The following is a 17,459-nucleotide window of genomic DNA, read 5'->3' as shown; positions in this document are numbered from 1 at the left end:
CCAACCACCAGAAAAATCAGAAGTGACACTATGGCTCAAGTGGTAGAGCGCTCGCCTAGAGCTGAAGAGCTCAGGGAGAGCATCCAGGCCTAGAGTTCAAGCCCCATGACCGATTAAAAGATTAGGGGTAGTGCCTGGGCCCTGAGAACCAGCACACACACAAAGAATAATCAAGTTCCTGCTAGAAGTAAAGGAGTCACTTCTTTTGGGCCCCTCTGGCTTTTCTGAGCCTCTAGCTGGGACTGCATTCTTTCCCTCTAGCTCGGCTCTGCCAGTTTCCCAGCCTCTTACTATGAGTACTCATCTCCTCTTAGCACAGTGCTACTTCGGCAGAGTCCAAAAGCAATATCTGCTAGGCAAGGGATCTTAGAATAATGGGTATAGTTAATAATCAAGCCTCAATAGGTTTTACAACAACCTAATCACCTAATATGCCTATTTTGGGTATTTATTTATTTATTTTTTAATGTGCCAATACTAGGGCTTGAACTCAGGGTCAAGGTGCTCTCTTAAAGCTTTTCATTTGAGGGTGATGTTCTGTCACTTGAGTAAATACCTCACTTCTGTTTTTTCTAGTTAATTGGAAATAATCTTTGAACTGAGATCCTTCACTTTTAGCCTCCTGAGGAGCTAGGATTTACGGGCATGAGCCACTAGCATCTGATTATTTTATGTATATTTAAAAGCATTTTAAAGCCAGGTGTGGTGGCTCACACCTGTAATCCTAACTACTCAGGAGGCTGAGATCTGAGGATCACGGTTCAAAACCAGCCTCTACAGTAAAGTCCATGAGACTCGTATCTCCAGTTAACCTCTAGAAAAACAGGAAGTGGGGCTTGGCTCAAGGGATAGGGCTGGAGTCTTGAGCTGAAGAACATAGGGACAGCACCCAGGCCGAGTTCAAGCCCCATGACCCACAAAAAAAAAAAAAAGGCATTATAAGCTTTTGGGGATTATATAAATGTCATAGAAGCTAGTACCTACTGAGAAGCTGGTTCTGAGTTTAAGTCTCTGTACCAGAACACTCACACACTGCAGAGATTATTTTGTCTTCTTTAGTCTTCTAAGTAACAAGGAACATGCAAAATAACTAAGCTACCATCTGTGGCTAAATGTAAACAATACTTCAAGGATCCAGGCTAAATGAAATTCATGGTTATATCTAGTACTGGCTTTGTTACTTTATTTTCATCTTATGAAAATTATGGTAAAGGTAAGAAATAGTAACAGAGGTAATAGAATGAACCAAGTCTGGATGATGTGGGTTGATGATTGGATGGGGACAGTTCAAGACAGAGTTTTAATAAGCTGAGGAATCTGAATTTGTTCCTGTAATCTATCAGGATTTTTTTGGTTCTTTAGCACTAAGGCAAAGTTATAAGGAATTTCATCCAGTATTCATGGCCAGTATAAACTAAAAGAGGTATAGGCAGGAATATAATCTGAGAGTTTTGTTTTTGTTTGTTTTGTTTTATTTATATTTATTTATTTATTTATTTATTTTGCCAGTTCTGGGGACCGAACTCAGGGCCTTAACACTGTCCTTGGGCTTTCCTCAAGGCTAGAGCTCCCTCTACCACTTGAGCCACAGCACCACTTCTGGCTTTTCTATGTATGTGGTACCAAGGAATTGAACCTGGGTCTTCATGCATGCTAGCAAGCACTCTACCACTAGGCCAAACTTGTGGCCAGAGCTAAAAGGTTTTTTGCTGCAGTAAAGTAGATATACAAATGGGAAATAATGTTTAACAAGGGAATGGTAAAAACAGGTTGAATTTACATGGTATTGAGAAAGCACCGAGAGAATGAGTGGGAAGGACTGTTTTACAAATAATACATGATACCTAAATTAAGTCAAAGCCCCTAAGATGGAGGGGAGGCTAATTAAGATTGCATAAGTGAAGTGGGTTTTTTTTTTTATTTGTTGTTTTTGCATTTCCTTCCTAAGTTCTGGGAAATTCTGGCGCCCCCCCCCCTTCTCTCCCCCTCTCCCTCTTCCACTCCTTCCCCCTCCCTCCCCCTCTCCCTAAACTTCTTTTGCTCAAGGCTAGCATTCTACTACTTGAGCTCCAGCACCACTTGTGGCTTTTCTGTGTATGTGGTACTGAGGAATTGAACCCAGGGGTTCATGCATCCTAGGCAAACACTCTACCACTAAACTACATTGTCAGCCTCAACATGCTTCTTTTGATGCTGGCCTCTTGGTGACTTGCAGCATCCTTGTCCAGTGCCTTCTTTCTGAACCCTCCAGCAGGCAGGGTCCTCATATATAAGCTCACTCCCTTCTGCAGCCCATTCTTGATGGTTTTGGCATGTTTGCAAATCTTATTTATGTTGTGGGGCTCAAACTCAGGGCTTTCTTTTCTTGCTGTTTTGTGCACAGCTTATACTTAAGCACTTGAGCAAACTGCCCTTTCCGGTTTTTTGCCAGTTAGGAATAAGAGTCTCCCCCCCCCTCTCCATATATATATATATGTATATATACATATATATGTGTGTGTATATATACATAATTTATTATTTTTTGGTGGGAGTCAATACTGGGTCTTTAACTTAGGATCTTACCTCTTATCAGGCTCTTTTACTCAAAGCTAGTGCTCTACCACTTGAGCCATACCTCCACTTTGTTTCATCATAAAACCCTTCGGTTCTCTAAGATATCCGCTGACCTTTGCTAGGTTACTTGTTTCCTGTCCTCTGCTCCTGATCTTTCCATGTGATACAGATGAGTCAACATGATGCCCATGGAAAAGAATTATGTGTCTATTGCCATTAAGTAGCTGCAGAAAGAATTGTGAACAATGTTAAAACCAGTATTTGTTTTTTCCTTCAGTTTGTTTTCCGCTGCTTGAGTAGTCTGGGGAGGAAATGGGGTAGTTAGGTGGGTTTTTGAGGTGGAGTTGTTTCACAATATTTCTTTACCTTTTGGGTTTCACACTAGCGCAAACTCAGTTTTCTTTTTTGTTTGTTTGTTTGTTTTTGAGAAAACCTGAGCTTTCTCAAAGTGCTGTACCAGTTGAGCCACAGTACCACTTACGGCTTTTTCTGAATATGTAGTACCAAGGAATTGAACCCAGGGCTTCATACATGCTAGACTAGTGCTAGTCTAGCACTCTACCAATAGGCCTAAATTTTTTTTTTTTTTTGTTAGTTATGGGGCTTGAACTCTGGCCCTGGGCGTTGTCCCTGAGTTCTTCAGCTCAGGGCTAGTGCTCTACCACTTTGAGCCACAGCATCACTTCTATTTTTTTTTTTCTTTAGCTTTTTTTGGTCAAGGCTGGCACTTCATCACTTGAGCCACACCTCTACTTCTGAGTTTCTGATGTTTAATTGGAGAAAAGAATCATTTAGACTTTTTTTTTTTTGGTGGATCATGGGACTTGAACCCAGCCTGTGCACTGTTCCTGAGCTCTTCAGCTCAAGGCTACCACCCTACCCTTGAGCCAAGCCCCACTTCCTGTTTTCTAGAGGCTAATTGGAGATAAGAATCTCAGATTCTTTTGTGCCTGGGCTTGCTTTGAACCTTGATCCTCAGATCTCAGTCTACTGAGTAGCTAGGATTACAGGCATGAGCCACCTCCACCAGCTCATTTAGACTTTTCTGCCTGAACTAGCTTTGAACCTCAGTCCTCAGATCTCAGTCTTCTGAGTATCTAGGATTACAGGTGAGAGCCACTGGTGACCAACCAGACTCATTTTGTTCACATAGTGTCTAACTTCTTTCCTCAACGATCTAGTTACTTTGGAGTTAGATCTTAGGTAGATTTGTACCCATTGAGAAGAGAATTCATGAAAATAAATGTGGGAGGCTTTTCTAGAACAAGTTGGCCTGTGTGGCCAAAAAACCACAAATAGGACAGCTTCATGAAATGGTATCTTTCCTTTTTCACCTAGAATCTCTGCTGTCATCAGCCAAGTGTCTGATTTTGCTGTTTTTGTTGTTGTTGTTCCTTTACTGTTTGCCAACACTATGCCCTGGGAACAGTGCTTTCTTATTGTCTTGCCAGGTACTCCTGATGGGGGCCTTTCCCTTCTGATCCATGCACACCCACATGAAGCTCAGAACACTGCAGGGGATTGAAGTAGTGCAAACACCACCAATACACCCCCAGGTGGCCAAGAGAAGACTGACAAGCATTTGATTTCATCCAAAAGAGAATTGGTTGGCTGCATGACAAATAGAGCTGTGAATAAAATTGCCTTCCTGGATGACTACAAGTTTTGCCGTTGATCACAGTGACAGGAACCTTAGATCACAGTCCAGGTAGAAAATGTGTAACTCTAATAGTATCCTCTCTTTTCCGCAAAGATTGTTTGGTATGTGAGGGGCTTTGTGCTCATGGGAGACGGGAAGAGACAGAAGACATCCATCACACCTGTAGTTCTCTCTCTTTTCTGGGAAGCATAATGAGAGATAAATTTTACTTCAAGGTGATGTAGTGAAATATTCTCAGAGCTAAGACCATATTTGAAATTACGGCTAGTCTAGTGTTTGTACAAATGAACTGTAATCAACTTCCTTGGCTGGGAAGGAAGGCGCTAGGGCCCTGTCAGGAGGGGATGGCTTTGTAGTGTGACCACAGGTTGCTTTCGTACTAATTTCCTCTAGGGCTTTGATGAAGTCACTAAACCACAGCCTTCAGTGTGCTCAGCTCAAGCAGTGGAGGTTGGCTTCTCAGTGATATCTGGGCTATGACACACATCTGCACACCCTCCTTCAGCTCTCTCACAGACTGCTTGTCTTGTTTGGCAGCATGGACCAGAGAGAAATTCTGCAGAAGTTCCTGAATGCCACCCAAAGCAAGAAAATGAACAGTGTGGAGTTGGTCAGTGAATTTCTGGTGAGTCCTGTGGTATACACACTCTTGGAGTGGTTACTCTCTTTACTTGTTGTGATCTAACTTCTCTAAACCAAATGGCCCTTGGGCAAAATAAGTACCTAGCAGTACAAGGGAGACCATGGAGGAGTCAGGCCTCTCAGAAGAGTTTATGTGTATTTCAGGTATTTTCTCAGAAATCATGTTTTTAATATTTTGTTTGCTGCTGCTTTTGAATTTGACTATGAATTCCACAGAGGAATATATAACTCCAGATATATAAATACTAATATTAATTGATGTCTGGTATTCCCCAGGAAGGATTAAAATTTATGCTCCAAATTACTAATTAAAACAAAATTTGTGCCAGAACTGTGGCTTGAAACTCAGAGCTTGGGCATTATCCTTGAGCTTTTTTTCTCAAGATCTGACATCTTACTTTTGAACCATTGCTCTACTTGGAGCTGTTTTTTTAAATCCTTCATTGGAAGGATTTTTCAAGGACTTTTCTGCCTGGACTGGCTTTAAAACATGATCATTAGGCCTGGAGTTTGGCTTAGTGGTAGAGTGCTTGCCTAGCATGCATGAAGACCAGGGTTCGATTCCTCGGTACCACATACATAGAAAAAAAGCTAGAAATGGTGCTGAGGCTCAAGTTGTAGAGCTCTAGCCTTGAGAAAGTCCAAGGACAGTGCTCAGGCTCTGAGCTCCAGCCCAGGATTGGCAAAAAAAAAAAAAAATCATGATCATTAGAGCTCAGCCTCCTGAGTAGCTAGGATTCCAGGCATGAGCCACTGGCATCTAGCCCAAATTACTTATTTTAATTAAGAGGAAAAAGACCACAATTAACTTTTCATGGAGCATATGCTTTTAGCCTCCTAGGGGATTCCATTTGAAGAGTAGCAAAACTAATTGCTATTTTTTTTCTCCACTTTAGGACATGTCTGTTTGTAGTAACAGTATTTCCTTTAATTGTTCTTTTTGGGGGCTGGTACTGGGCTTAAACTCACAATCTCTCTCACTTGGCTTTTTTGCTCAAGGCTGGCTCTTTACCACTTGAGCCACACCATAACTTCTGGCTTCCTTAACTTTTATCACTTGGAGAGGTAGACTAGCTGTGGTGGGAAAGACAAATTTGAGTGCTAGGTAATGCTGGATAGGGTAGGTTGAGGTTACATAGGAACCGTGGTTACTAGGTAGGCCTCATTCACCTAGTAACCTGGCACATCAGTTAGCACACAGTGTCTGATAATACCTATCATGTGTTTTGGAATTGTTCCAACTGATGATTCAGAACTATAAGAACATTAAGCCTCAGCTCTTCAAAAAGTTGTGAAGTAGGAAAAAAGAAAAAGGAAATGACTTGATCACCAACTAAATTACCAACTAGCTGACATGTTTCTTAATTAATGTCTCCAGATCTGGTTTTTGGTTTTATTTTCTTATCGGTTGTGGGGCTTGAACTCTGGGCCTGGGTGCTGTCTCTGAGCTCTTCAGCACAAGGCTATAGCGGTCTACCACTTCTAGTTTTCTGATGGTTCATTGGAGATAAGAATCTCATGGACTTTCTTGCCCAGGCTGGCTTTGAACCACAGTCCTCAGATCTCAGCTTCCTGAGAAGCTAGGATTATAGGCATGAGCCACCGGCGCCCAGCATCCAAGTCTGTTTTCTAACTACTCAGCCCCAAGAATCACAAGTTTGATACCAGCTTGGACAATTTAGGGAGAACCTGCCTCAAAAAAAGGGGCGGGGGGCAAGAGTTTGGCCTAATGGTAGAGTGCTTGCCTAGCATACATGAAGACCGGGGTTCAACTCCTAGCTATACATACATAGAAAAAAAGCAGTCATTTGTAAGACTTATTGAACACCAACTATGTAACAAATCTGGCTTTGGTTTTAGTGAATGTAATAAACAAAAGTCTTTCACTAGGGATATCACTCAGATAGTAGAGTGTTTTCCTAGCAAGTGTAAGGCCCTGAGTTCAAACCCAGCACCACCAAATAAGTTAATAAATAATAAACATGAAAAATGTCTTTGCCTTCCAGGGCTAACATACAAGGCTAGATACATGTGAAAACACTGTCAAGTCTCCATGATCAGATGTTATGACTAAGTTGTTACATACTAGGGAAGACTATTCTGTCATCTCAGCATAGTGTTATGGCAGGCTAGACAACATGAACTCTTTTTGGGGGGGAGGTCGGTATGGGACTTTAACTTGGGGCCTGGGTGCTGTCACTGAGCTCTTTTGCTCTAACTCTTGAGCAAAGATGCTACTTCTGACTTTTTCTGTGATTAACTGGAGATAGTCTCACAGACTTTCCTCCTTGGAACCATGATCCTCACATCTTAGCCTCCTGAGTAGCCAGCCAGTCTTTAGCCAAATTTACCAGTGGCCAAAAGAGCTGAGGGGTAGTGCCAGCCTGTGTTTTATTTTGTTTGTATGTTTGTTTAAGTAGTGCAGTCTACACCTCTAATATTTTCACCGCTTAAGCTCAAGTCATTATAATCTCTCACCAAATTGTAGCAGCTACCTCCTTTCTGGTTTTTCCGATTCTAGCTTTGCCCCAACTTTAATTTTCCATTCAACACTCAAAGTGTCTCCCCCCTCTCCACACACACACCCCATGTATTGGAGCTTGAACTCAGGGCCTCACATTCTCATTGGCTTTTCTGTTACTCTACCACTGGAGCTATACCTCTGCTTCCCCAAAGGATCTTTTCATAATGTAAGTATGGTCCTCTCTGCTTAAGAACTTTAATATACTGTTTTTTGTTTTGGGGTGTGTGTGTTTTGAGTGCTGGGTCTGAGTATTTAACTTGGCCTAGGTGCTGTCCCTTGTCGGTTGTGGGGCGTGAACTTTGCGCTTGGGTGTTGTCCCTGAACTCTTCAGCTCAAGACTAGTGCTTTACTACTTGAGCCAAAGTACCACTTCTGGCTTTTCTATGAATGTGGTACCGAAGACTCAAATCCAGGTCTTCATGCATGCTAGGCAAGCACTCTACCACTCTTACTCCCTCCCCCCCTACTTTTTTAAAGCTGGTTAGAATTGTGAACTATAGCACACACTTAGAAAAGTACATAAAATACATGAGTATAAATTTAAAGCAGCTATCACCAAGGCCAGCCAGTGTTCAGGTCTGACCTCATAAGACTCTCCTCTCTTCTTTACCCAGCAAACTTCCCCACCCCCACTATACCCTGCCTAAGCAGTAATCACCCCCCTGACTTTATTAATCATTTCCTTGCTTCTCTGGCTTCTAATTTTAAGAGCCGTGTATTGGGTGAGGATGAGCTTCACTGCTCACTGACTCATGTCCTCCAGTGGAAAAAGTCTTTTTCTTAGCCCCATCTGAATGCTCAACCCAGACACCAGTGAAGTACGGTAGATTTGGGGAGTAGGAGCAGGGGAATGGAACCAGGTTGCTAGCTTAGACAGTGAAAACAGTACTATTCAATCAGAAGGCGTTCAATCTGCTCACTGGGTTCATTCTACCTTAAGCCCTAAATGCATTCTCCCAGGATATGATACTTCTTGTTTCAGGTCTAGTTCCGTGACACAAGGCCACCATGAGTGAAAATGGGAATTACCAAAAGGCGTGGATACTTCTGGGCAGTTGCCCTGTACATTCTTTCCCCTCTGCCCTTCTCTGCCCACTCTCACCACAGGTCCAAGGCTCAGATTAGTTCTCACATCCGCCTTGGCTAGAGATCTCTGTGCAGAGCCCAGTATCTGTAAGTTAACCTTACAGCTGTATTGAAACATGCAGCAAGGCCAGAGCCATGCTACGTAAGCCTTTCCCTAAGATAGACTAAAGGCAGTAAATTTCCTTTCAGTTTCCCATGCCTTCGGCATTCCTGCATTCATCTTCATCTAATTAGCAGTTTGTAATTCTTCATTTGTCAATTTGTGGTTTCTTAATCTTGCTCCCTTTCCCTCCCTCCCTCCTTCCTTTCCTCTTCTCTCTCTTCCTTTTCCTTCCTTCCTTTCTCCCTCCCTCCCTTCCTCCCTTTTTTCCTTCTTTCCTTTCTTCCCTTCTTCCTCCCTCCCTCCTTTCCTGTTCTTTTTCTTTCCCTTTCTTCCTTTCTTTCCTTTCTTTTGCCTTCCTTCCCTTCCTTTACTTTCTTTCCTCTCCCTTCCTCCTTCTATCCCCCTTTCTCTCTCCCTCCTTCCCTTCTTCCTCTTTCTCTTCCTGTTCTCTTTTGGAAATGACCTTAGTTCATTCAGTTTAGAGATAGAAAAGCATGCACAAGCAGGTGCTGGTGGCTCGTATTTGTAATCCTAGCTACTCAGGAGGCTGAGATATGAGGATTAAGGGTCAAAGCCATCCTGGGTAGGAAGGTCTGTGAGTTTTTGTTGCTGGTGGTGGTGGTGATGGTAGTCGTGGGGCTTGAACTGGGAGCCTAAGCACTGAGTTCTTTTCCTCAAGGCTAGTGCTCTACCACCTTGAGCTCCAGCACCACTTCTGGTTGTCTGGTGGTTAATTAGAGATGAGTCTCACAGACTTTCCTGCCCAGGCTGGCTTTGAATCACAATCCTCACATCTCAGCCTCCTGAGTAGCTAGGATTATAGGCATGAACCACCAGCACCAAGTGCGTGTGCGCTTGGTCTCTCTGTCTCTCTGTCTCTCTCTCTCTCTCTCTCTGGTGTCTCTCTTTCTCTCTCTCTTTCTTTCGGTCTTGGGGCTTGAACTCTGGGTTTGGGTGCTGTCCCTGAGCTCTTCAGCTCAAGGATACCGCCCTACCCCTTGAGCCACAGCGCCACTTCCAGTTTTCTAGTTGTTAATTGGAGATAAGAGTCTCATGTTCTTTAGTGTCTGGGCTGGCTTTGAACCACAATCCTCAGATCTCAGCCTCCTGAGTAGCTAGGATTACAGGTGTGAGCCACCTTGCCCAGCTTCTTGTGAGACTCTCATCTCCAAGTAACCACCAGAAAACCCAAAGTAGAGCTGTGGCTCAAAGTTTCCTTAAGCAGAAAAGCTCAAGGATAGCACCCAGACCCTGAGATCAAGTCCCACAACCTACAATAAAAAGCTCAGTCTTAGCCGGGCATTGTGGCTCATGCCTGTAATCCTAGCTACTCAGGAGGCTGAGATGTGAGGATCATGGTTCAAAGCCAGCCCAGGCACTAAAGTCTGTGACACCCATTTCCAATTAACCACTAGAAAACTGGAAATGGTGCTGTGTCTCAAGGGGTAGGGCAGTAGCCTTGAGCTAAAGAATTCAGGGACAGCTCCCAGGCCCAGAGTTCAAACCATACAACTGACAAAAAATAAAAAAATAAAATAAAATAAAAATAAAGCTCAGTCCTGATTTCTGGAGTCTTGAGGCCAGGATCCTATCACTTCTAGTTCCTTGATGGGAAAAGCATGAATCTTCAAGTGAATGAATGTACCATTAGCTTATGAAGCCCACTAGAAGCTAGTTTTCCACCTAACCCACTTTTCTCTCTCTCAGTAACTTTTCCTTGGTAGTCTTAATAATGTCCATCAGGCTGGGACCATGGCCTAGTGGTAGCGTGCTCACCTAGCATGCAGGAAGCTCTAGGTTCTATTCCCCGGAACCACATACATAGAAAAAGCTTGAAGTGGTGCTGTGGCTCAAGTGATAGAGTGCCAGCCTTGAGCAAAAAGTGTCCAAGGACAGTGCCCAGGCCCTGAGATCAAACCCCAGGACTGGCAAAAAAATAAATAGTGCCTTCCTGGGGAAGTATCCTTTACTTTGTTGGCTAGCAAATAAATCTTTTTACCCTTGGACCTCTCTTCTTTCCAAATTTAACCCACCCCACATAGTCCAGCTTTCACTTTGTGTATGTGTGTATATGTGTGTACCTAGGTGCGTGTGCTGGTACTGGGGCTTGACCTCAGAAGCTCACACTTTTCATGCTCAAGGCTGGTACTCTATCACTTGAGCCACACCTCTGCTTCCATTTGTCTGCAGGTTAATTGGAATTGGAATTAAGTCTCTTGGATTTGTCTGCCTGGGCTGGCTTTAAACTGTAACTCTTAGATCTCAGTCTCTGAGTAGCTAGGCTACTGATTTCTGGGAGTGAAAGTTATCTAAAACTATGGAACTAGCATAGTGATCCCCCCATACTACTGATGTGTGTGTGTGTGTGTGTGTGTGTGTGTGTGTGTACTAATAAAATGCCCTCATTTCTAGTGTGGTTTATTAGCTCTTCTGTTTAACTCTGCACTATTTTGTTCTTGGGGCACTGGAGCCTGGGGTCTGGCAGAGAGAGAAGAAGAATTAAAAAGATAATAAATAAAAAGTACTTTGCTGGGGTCGGGAGTTTGGCCTAGCATAGAGTGCTTGCTTAGCATGCACGAAGACCTGGGTTCTATTCCTCAGTACCACATATATAGAAAAAAGCCGGAAGTGGTGCTGTGACTCAAGTGATACATCTCTAGCCTTGAGGACAGAGAGGCTCAGGAACAGCTCCCAGACCTTGAGTTCATAGTCCCACAACCAACCACCACCAACACCAACAACCAGTAAACCAACTGTGTATCTCATTTTTAATAGGTTACCTGTGCCATTTATGTCTCTGATCTTGACTTACCTCACTTAATATGATTTGTTCTAGTTCTATCCATTTCCCTGCAAATGACATTATTTTATTTTCTCTAAGGGCTGTGTAAAATTCCATTGTATAGTTACTACATTTCAAAAAAATACAAAAAAAATTATGAGAAAGAAAAGCAATGTCTTAATTTTACAGAAGTGATAGTAAGTGACACTCGCTACACTCTTGGAAGACCTAGGAATCATCTTTGCACACTAAATAATTGGAAGGCAGTGGGGAAAATGAGTAAGTTAGCTAGCTTGTAGTCCAACTAGGGAGAGCCTTAGTACCTCAAGAAGGGGGCTAGATGTTTCCTTAGTTCTCAGCGAGTTCACGGAAATTGTTTTTTGGGGTTTTTTTTGGGGGGGGGTTGTCAGTTGTGGGACTTGAACTCAGGGTGTGAGCACTGTCCCTGAACTCTCTTTTACTCAGGGCTAGCACTGTACCACATGGAGACACAGCGCCAAGTGTACTTTTTTGAGGTGTTAATTGGAAATGAAACTCTTGGACTTTTCTGTCTGGGCTTCTAACAGCAAGCCTCAGGTCTCAGCCATAGCCAGAATTACAGGCATGAGTCACCTGTGCCCAGCTCTAAAATTGTTTTGAGTATAGGAAAAATGCACAAAGCACAACTGACATAATTATGCCTAATAAATGAGTGGAGGAAGAAATGAGTGATGATAAGCAGCAGGTATGATAGCTAATTTTAAGGGAAAACACCCAAAGTCAAATATCTGTATTATGTGTAGGAAGTGTGTTCATTAGTTGGTGCTGTGTCACTGTGGTCAGAATATTTGAGAGAGGAAAGATATGCTTTAGCTCTTGGTTTCAGAGGTTTCAGTCCATGGCTGCTTGGCTCCATTGCTGTGGGGCTGCGGTGATACTGAGTGAGCATAGGGGAACAGTTAACTCACCTCATGGTCCCCACAAAGCAGAAAGACACCAACAGGAAAACACTGGAGGCCAGGAGTTTGGCCTAGTGGTAGAAGGCTTGTCTAGCATGCACAGAGACCCAGGTTTGATTCCTTGGTGCCACATACATAGAAAAAGCTGGAAGTGGTGCTGTGACTCTCAAGTGGTAGAGCTCTAGCCTTGAGGAAAGCCCAAAGACAGTGCTCAGGCCCTGAGTTCAAGCCTCAGGACTGGCAAAAAAAAAAAAAAAGAAAGAAAGAAAGAAAGAAAAAGAAAAACAGGAGGACAAACACAACTCTAATACCGTCTTCTAATTAGGCTATACCTCCCAGTAATGGCAGTGTATTATGGATCCATCAGGGTACTAATCTACTGAATGGTCAGAGCCCTCATGATACAATCACTCCCCAGAAGTCTGTCCATCTGTTTCAACCCAGTCCACAGGACCTGAACCTATGGGGAAACTCTATACCCAAACTAGAATGTTCTGTCCCTTATCCCTAAAGACTCATGGCCATCTTACAATGCAAAATGCATTTAATCCAAATTTTAGAGTCCTTAAAGACTCAAAATTCCAGAATTCTCCAAAGTTCAAGTCTATATTTGAACTTGGGGTATGGCTCCTATGATACAGCACCTGCTGATTAAAAAAGAAAGCCCAAGGACAGTGCTCAGGTCCTGAGTTCAAGCCCAGGACTAGCAAAAAAAAAAAAAGATACATTACATATTCCCAAGATACAGAGACACAGAGTTAATAATCCCATTCTACTAAAAAAGAGGGTGAGGGCCAGGAGTTTGGCCTAGTGGTAGAGTGCTTGCCTAGCATGCACGAAGACCCGGGTTCAATTTCTTGGTACCACATACATAGAAAAAAGCCAGAAGTGGTGCTGAGGCTCAGATGGTAGAGTTCTAGCCTTGAGAAAGTCCAAGGACAGTGCTCAGGCCCTGAGCTCAAGCCCAGAACTGGCACAAAAAAAAATAAAAATAAATAAAATAAAATAAAAATAAAAAAGAGGGTCCAACCAGGAATTGGCTCACACCTGTAATTTTAGTTATTCAGGAGGATCTGAGGATCGAAGTTCAAAGCCAGGTCAGGCAGTAAAGTCCCTGAGACTCTTTATCCCCTCTTAATTACCAGAAAACCAGAAGTGGCTTTGTAGCTCCAGGAGTAAGGTGGTAACCTTGAGCTGAAGAGCTCAGGGACAACACCCCGGCCCAGAGTTACAGCCTTAGGACCAACCAAAAAAAAAAAAGAGAGAGTGAAACCAAAAAAAGATGAAAACACAGTAAGGCAGACAATTAGAGTTGAAATGTAAGTAAATTTGAATCAGTTAAATAAATCAGCAAGCACATATGCCTTCCATGAATATATTTTATCTCTAAGCAAATGTATAGGATGTATAGTATGTGTGTGTGTGTGTGTGTGTCTGTGTGCGCGCGCGCACGTGTACTGTTATACAGGTACTGGGCTTGAACTCAGGGCCTCAGGTTGTTCCTTAGCTTTTTATCTACTCAACTTGGGTGCTCTACTACTTGGGCTATGCTTTTACCTCTGGCTCATTGGTGGTTAAATAGAAGTAAGGCTTGTCTCCTGCATTGTCTGCCCAGGCTGGCTTTGACTTTAAGATCTTAGCCTTCTGAGGAGCTTGGATTATGGGTATGAACCACTAGAGCTAAGATTTGAAAATTCATGATTAAAACTGAGTAATTCTCAATCAGAAGACAGAAAAGAACAGAGAACCAAAAGGATATAATGGGAAGTGGCAAAAATGAGTCAAACAAAGAGGAGAAGCAAGATAATATAGACTAATAAGGGCCAAGGAAGGAGGAAATTTCAAAACAGAAAGACTGAGTAGATGGCCCCGACTTCTTGCCCATTGAGCATAACTCTTGTTTCTCATATGACCAATCCTCTATTGAATAGTGGGGAAAATAATGAAAATTATTTTCTTTAGAAGCAGAAGTTTTTGGTTGGTTGGTTGTGGTACTTGAACTCTGGGTGTTGTCCCTTAGCTCTTCAGTTCAAAGTTATTGCTCTTCCCCTTGAACCACAGAACCACTGCCTTAAGCAATTTTTTTTTGTCTGTCTGGGGGCTTGGACTCTGGGCCTAGGCACTGTCCTTGAGCTCTTCAGCTCAACCCTACGGTCCTACCCCTGGCTCTGGGTATTGTCCCTGAGCTATTCAGCTACCGCCCTACCCCTGAACCACAGCCTTACTTCCCATTTTCTGAGGCTTAATTGGAGATAAGAGTCTCACAGACTTTTCGTGATGCTCAGGCTGGCTTTGAACTGTGATTCTCAGATCTCAGCCTCCTGAGTAGCTAGGATTACAGGCATGAATTTTCGACACCCACTTGCTAAGTTTTATTTCACAGTATACAGTACAGGAAAATGGGAATTATTTTAAGGAAATTAGTTCATTCTCATAATTCAATAGTTCAATATTGAATTAGTTCCTGCCTGGCTCAGATGCTATTAAAAGTATTATTTGGTGGTAGGGTAGGCTTGAAATATGAGTTACATTAAAAAAAATGCTTTGGGTTCACACCTGTAATCCTAGCTACTCATGAGAGTCAGATTTGAGAATCACAGTTCAAACTCAGCCCAGGCAGATAAATCTTTTATGTCCAATAATCTAGTATAATTTCTGGAATGGAAGTGTGGCTCAAATGATCCAGTACCTGCTATGAACCCCGAGGACCTGATTTCAAGCCCCAGTACTGGCACCAAAACCAATTATACTATGGAACTGAAATATTTGTATTTCAGTAAATGTAGCTGGAATTTATTCCACTTCAACTTCATTTCCATTTAGGGGGGAAAAAGTAAATCTGAGTAAAAAGATGATGTTACTTATTGGCTTTCCTGTTAACGAGTGTAGTGCAGAGCAGCTCCAAGGATAAAAAATCAACTTTTAGTGTCTGCTTATGGGATAGAAGAGTTAGCTTGTTTTCAGGAGATATTTGCTTCCTTAAATATGCACCAGTTTTACCTTTAAGTTTGCATTCTCTGAGGCTCAGCTGCAGAAAGTGTGATCTTTTACTCTCCTTTTACTTGCTATCTTGTTCTGAAAGCAGACCACCCCAGAATATGCTAAAAGATTTGAGTTGTAGTGTCTAGAAAGTGGAGAAAGAGTGGAGAAAGAAAGCTTTCTAGTGATAGCCTCTTCCCTCCTCTATTTAGTAAAATTAACCATTCTTGGAATTTTATTACAGAAGCTGAAAAGGCAATCTACCAAGTACAAAGGAGACAAAACCTACCCTACCACTGTGGCTCAGAGGCCTGAAAATATCAAGAAAAATAGATATAAGGATATTTTGCCCTGTAAGTTCCATTTTTACTCTAAACTTGCACTTTTTCCTAATTTTAGTCATGTATCTTTTTTTTTCCCCCTTTTTCTTTTTGGCTGTGAGGTTTGAACTAAGGGCCTGGTGCTGTCCTTGAGCTTTCCTCAAGGCTAGCGTTTTACCATTGAAGCCACAATACCACTTCTGGTTTTTTCTATGTATATGGTACCAAGGATTCAAACCCAGAGCTTTATGTATGCTAGTCAAGCACTGTACCACTAGGTCACACTCCTGGCCTGATGGGCTGGCTCTGAACCATAGTGATAGATCTGTCTTCTGAGAAGAAAGGATTACAGGTATGTGCTACTGGTGCCTGGCTTTAATCATGTATGTATGTGTATATATACAGCTCAAGGCTAGCTCAAGGCTAGCACTCTATCACTTTGAGCCACGTGCCACTTCCAGTTTTCTGGTGGTTATTGGAGATAAGAGTCTCTTGGACTTTTGTGCCTGGGATGGCTTTGAACAATGATCCTCAGATCTCATTCTACTGAGTAGCTAGGATTATAGGCGTGAGCCTCTAGCACTTGACTCAATCATGTATCTCTAACTGGCAGATGAGAATATACTATCTATCTATTTATTTATTTATTTATTTTTTCCAGTCCTGGGCTTGGGCTCAGGACTTGAGCACTGTCCCTGGGTTTTCTCAAGGCTCCACCACTTGAGCCACAGCACCACTTCTGGCTTTTTGCTACGTATGTGGTACCGAGGAATCGAACCCAGGTCTTCGTGCATGCTAGGCAAGCACTCTACCACTAGGCCAAACTCCCGGCCCAAGAATATACTATTTATGTTTGCAAAGATTGCACTATTTAGCTGGGCACAGTGGTTCATGCCTGTAATCCTAGCTACTCAGGAGGCTGAGATCTGAGGATCAAGGTTCAAAGCCAGCCCTGGCACAAAAGGACCTGAGACTCATCTCCAGTTAACCTCTAGAAAATGGGAAGTGGGAGCTAGGCTCAGAGGTAGGGTGGTAGCCTTGAGCTGAAGAGCTCAGGGACAGCACCCAGGCCCAGAGTTCAAGCCCCACAACTGACCAAAAAAAAAAAAAAAAGATTGCATTTATTTATGATTATACCATGAATCATTCATTCATTCATTCATCCATTTGCTCACTCACTCACCAAACACTTATAGAATTAGTCCCTGACTGAATCTTCTACGTAAGCTTTCTTAATTACACTGGCATTCTTTCATATTTTAGATGATCATAGTCGGGTAGAGCTATCCCTGATAACTTCTGATGAGGATTCCTGCTACATCAATGCCAACTTCATAAAGGTACTCTGAAATAAAAACCTTCTTAGGATCTTGAAAAAGGGGGTTAGAAAGAGGACTGAGAAAAAGGTATTTTCTGTACTTACTTCGTGCAATTTCTGTCCCCCTTTAGGGAGTTTATGGACCTAAAGCTTACATTGCTACTCAGGGTCCTCTATCCACAACCCTGCTGGACTTCTGGAGGATGATTTGGGAATATGGTGTCCTGGTAAGTGTCCCATTGCTTCTGATATTCGATTTCCTTTTTTTTTTTTTTTTGCCAGTGCTGGGCTTGGGTTTAGGACCTGAGCACTGTCCTTGGGTTTTCTCAAGGGTAGAGCTCCACCCCTTGAGTCACAGCACCATTTCTGGCTTTTTTCTATGTATGTTGTACCGAGGAATCGAACCTGGGTTTTTTGTGCATGCTGGGCAAGCACCTCTACCACTAGGCCAAACTCCCAGCCCATTGATTTCTTAGTTTTTAAGAACAGAGATGGCATCTTAGGACTATCAGGATGTGATTGAGCTTTCTCATCTATTACAACCAGTGATT

The 17,459-nt window shown here is 42.7% G+C and overlaps 1 protein-coding gene across 1 annotated transcript in view; it reads left to right on the top strand.

Annotated features, from left to right (window-relative positions):
• Positions 1–4,685: 4,685 nt before the first annotated feature.
• Ptpn22 (protein tyrosine phosphatase non-receptor type 22) overlaps positions 4,686–17,459 on the top strand; it is a gene marked incomplete at its 5' end in the record, with an annotated part of 48,612 nt that continues 35,838 nt past the window's right edge. The window contains 4 exons of the mRNA XM_090333645.1: positions 4,686–4,841; positions 15,515–15,623; positions 16,854–16,930; positions 17,040–17,135. Coding sequence (XP_090189771.1) covers positions 4,686–4,841; positions 15,515–15,623; positions 16,854–16,930; positions 17,040–17,135 — 438 coding nt within the window. The remainder of the gene's footprint in view (positions 4,842–15,514; positions 15,624–16,853; positions 16,931–17,039; positions 17,136–17,459) is intronic.

The sequence above is a fragment of the Megascapheus bottae genome, chromosome 6 (assembly GCF_031878675.1).
Source record: "Megascapheus bottae isolate mThoBot1 chromosome 6, mThoBot2.hap1, whole genome shotgun sequence".
NCBI lineage: Eukaryota > Metazoa > Chordata > Mammalia > Rodentia > Geomyidae > Megascapheus > Megascapheus bottae.
This window is presented reverse-complemented; position numbering and strand designations above follow the sequence as displayed.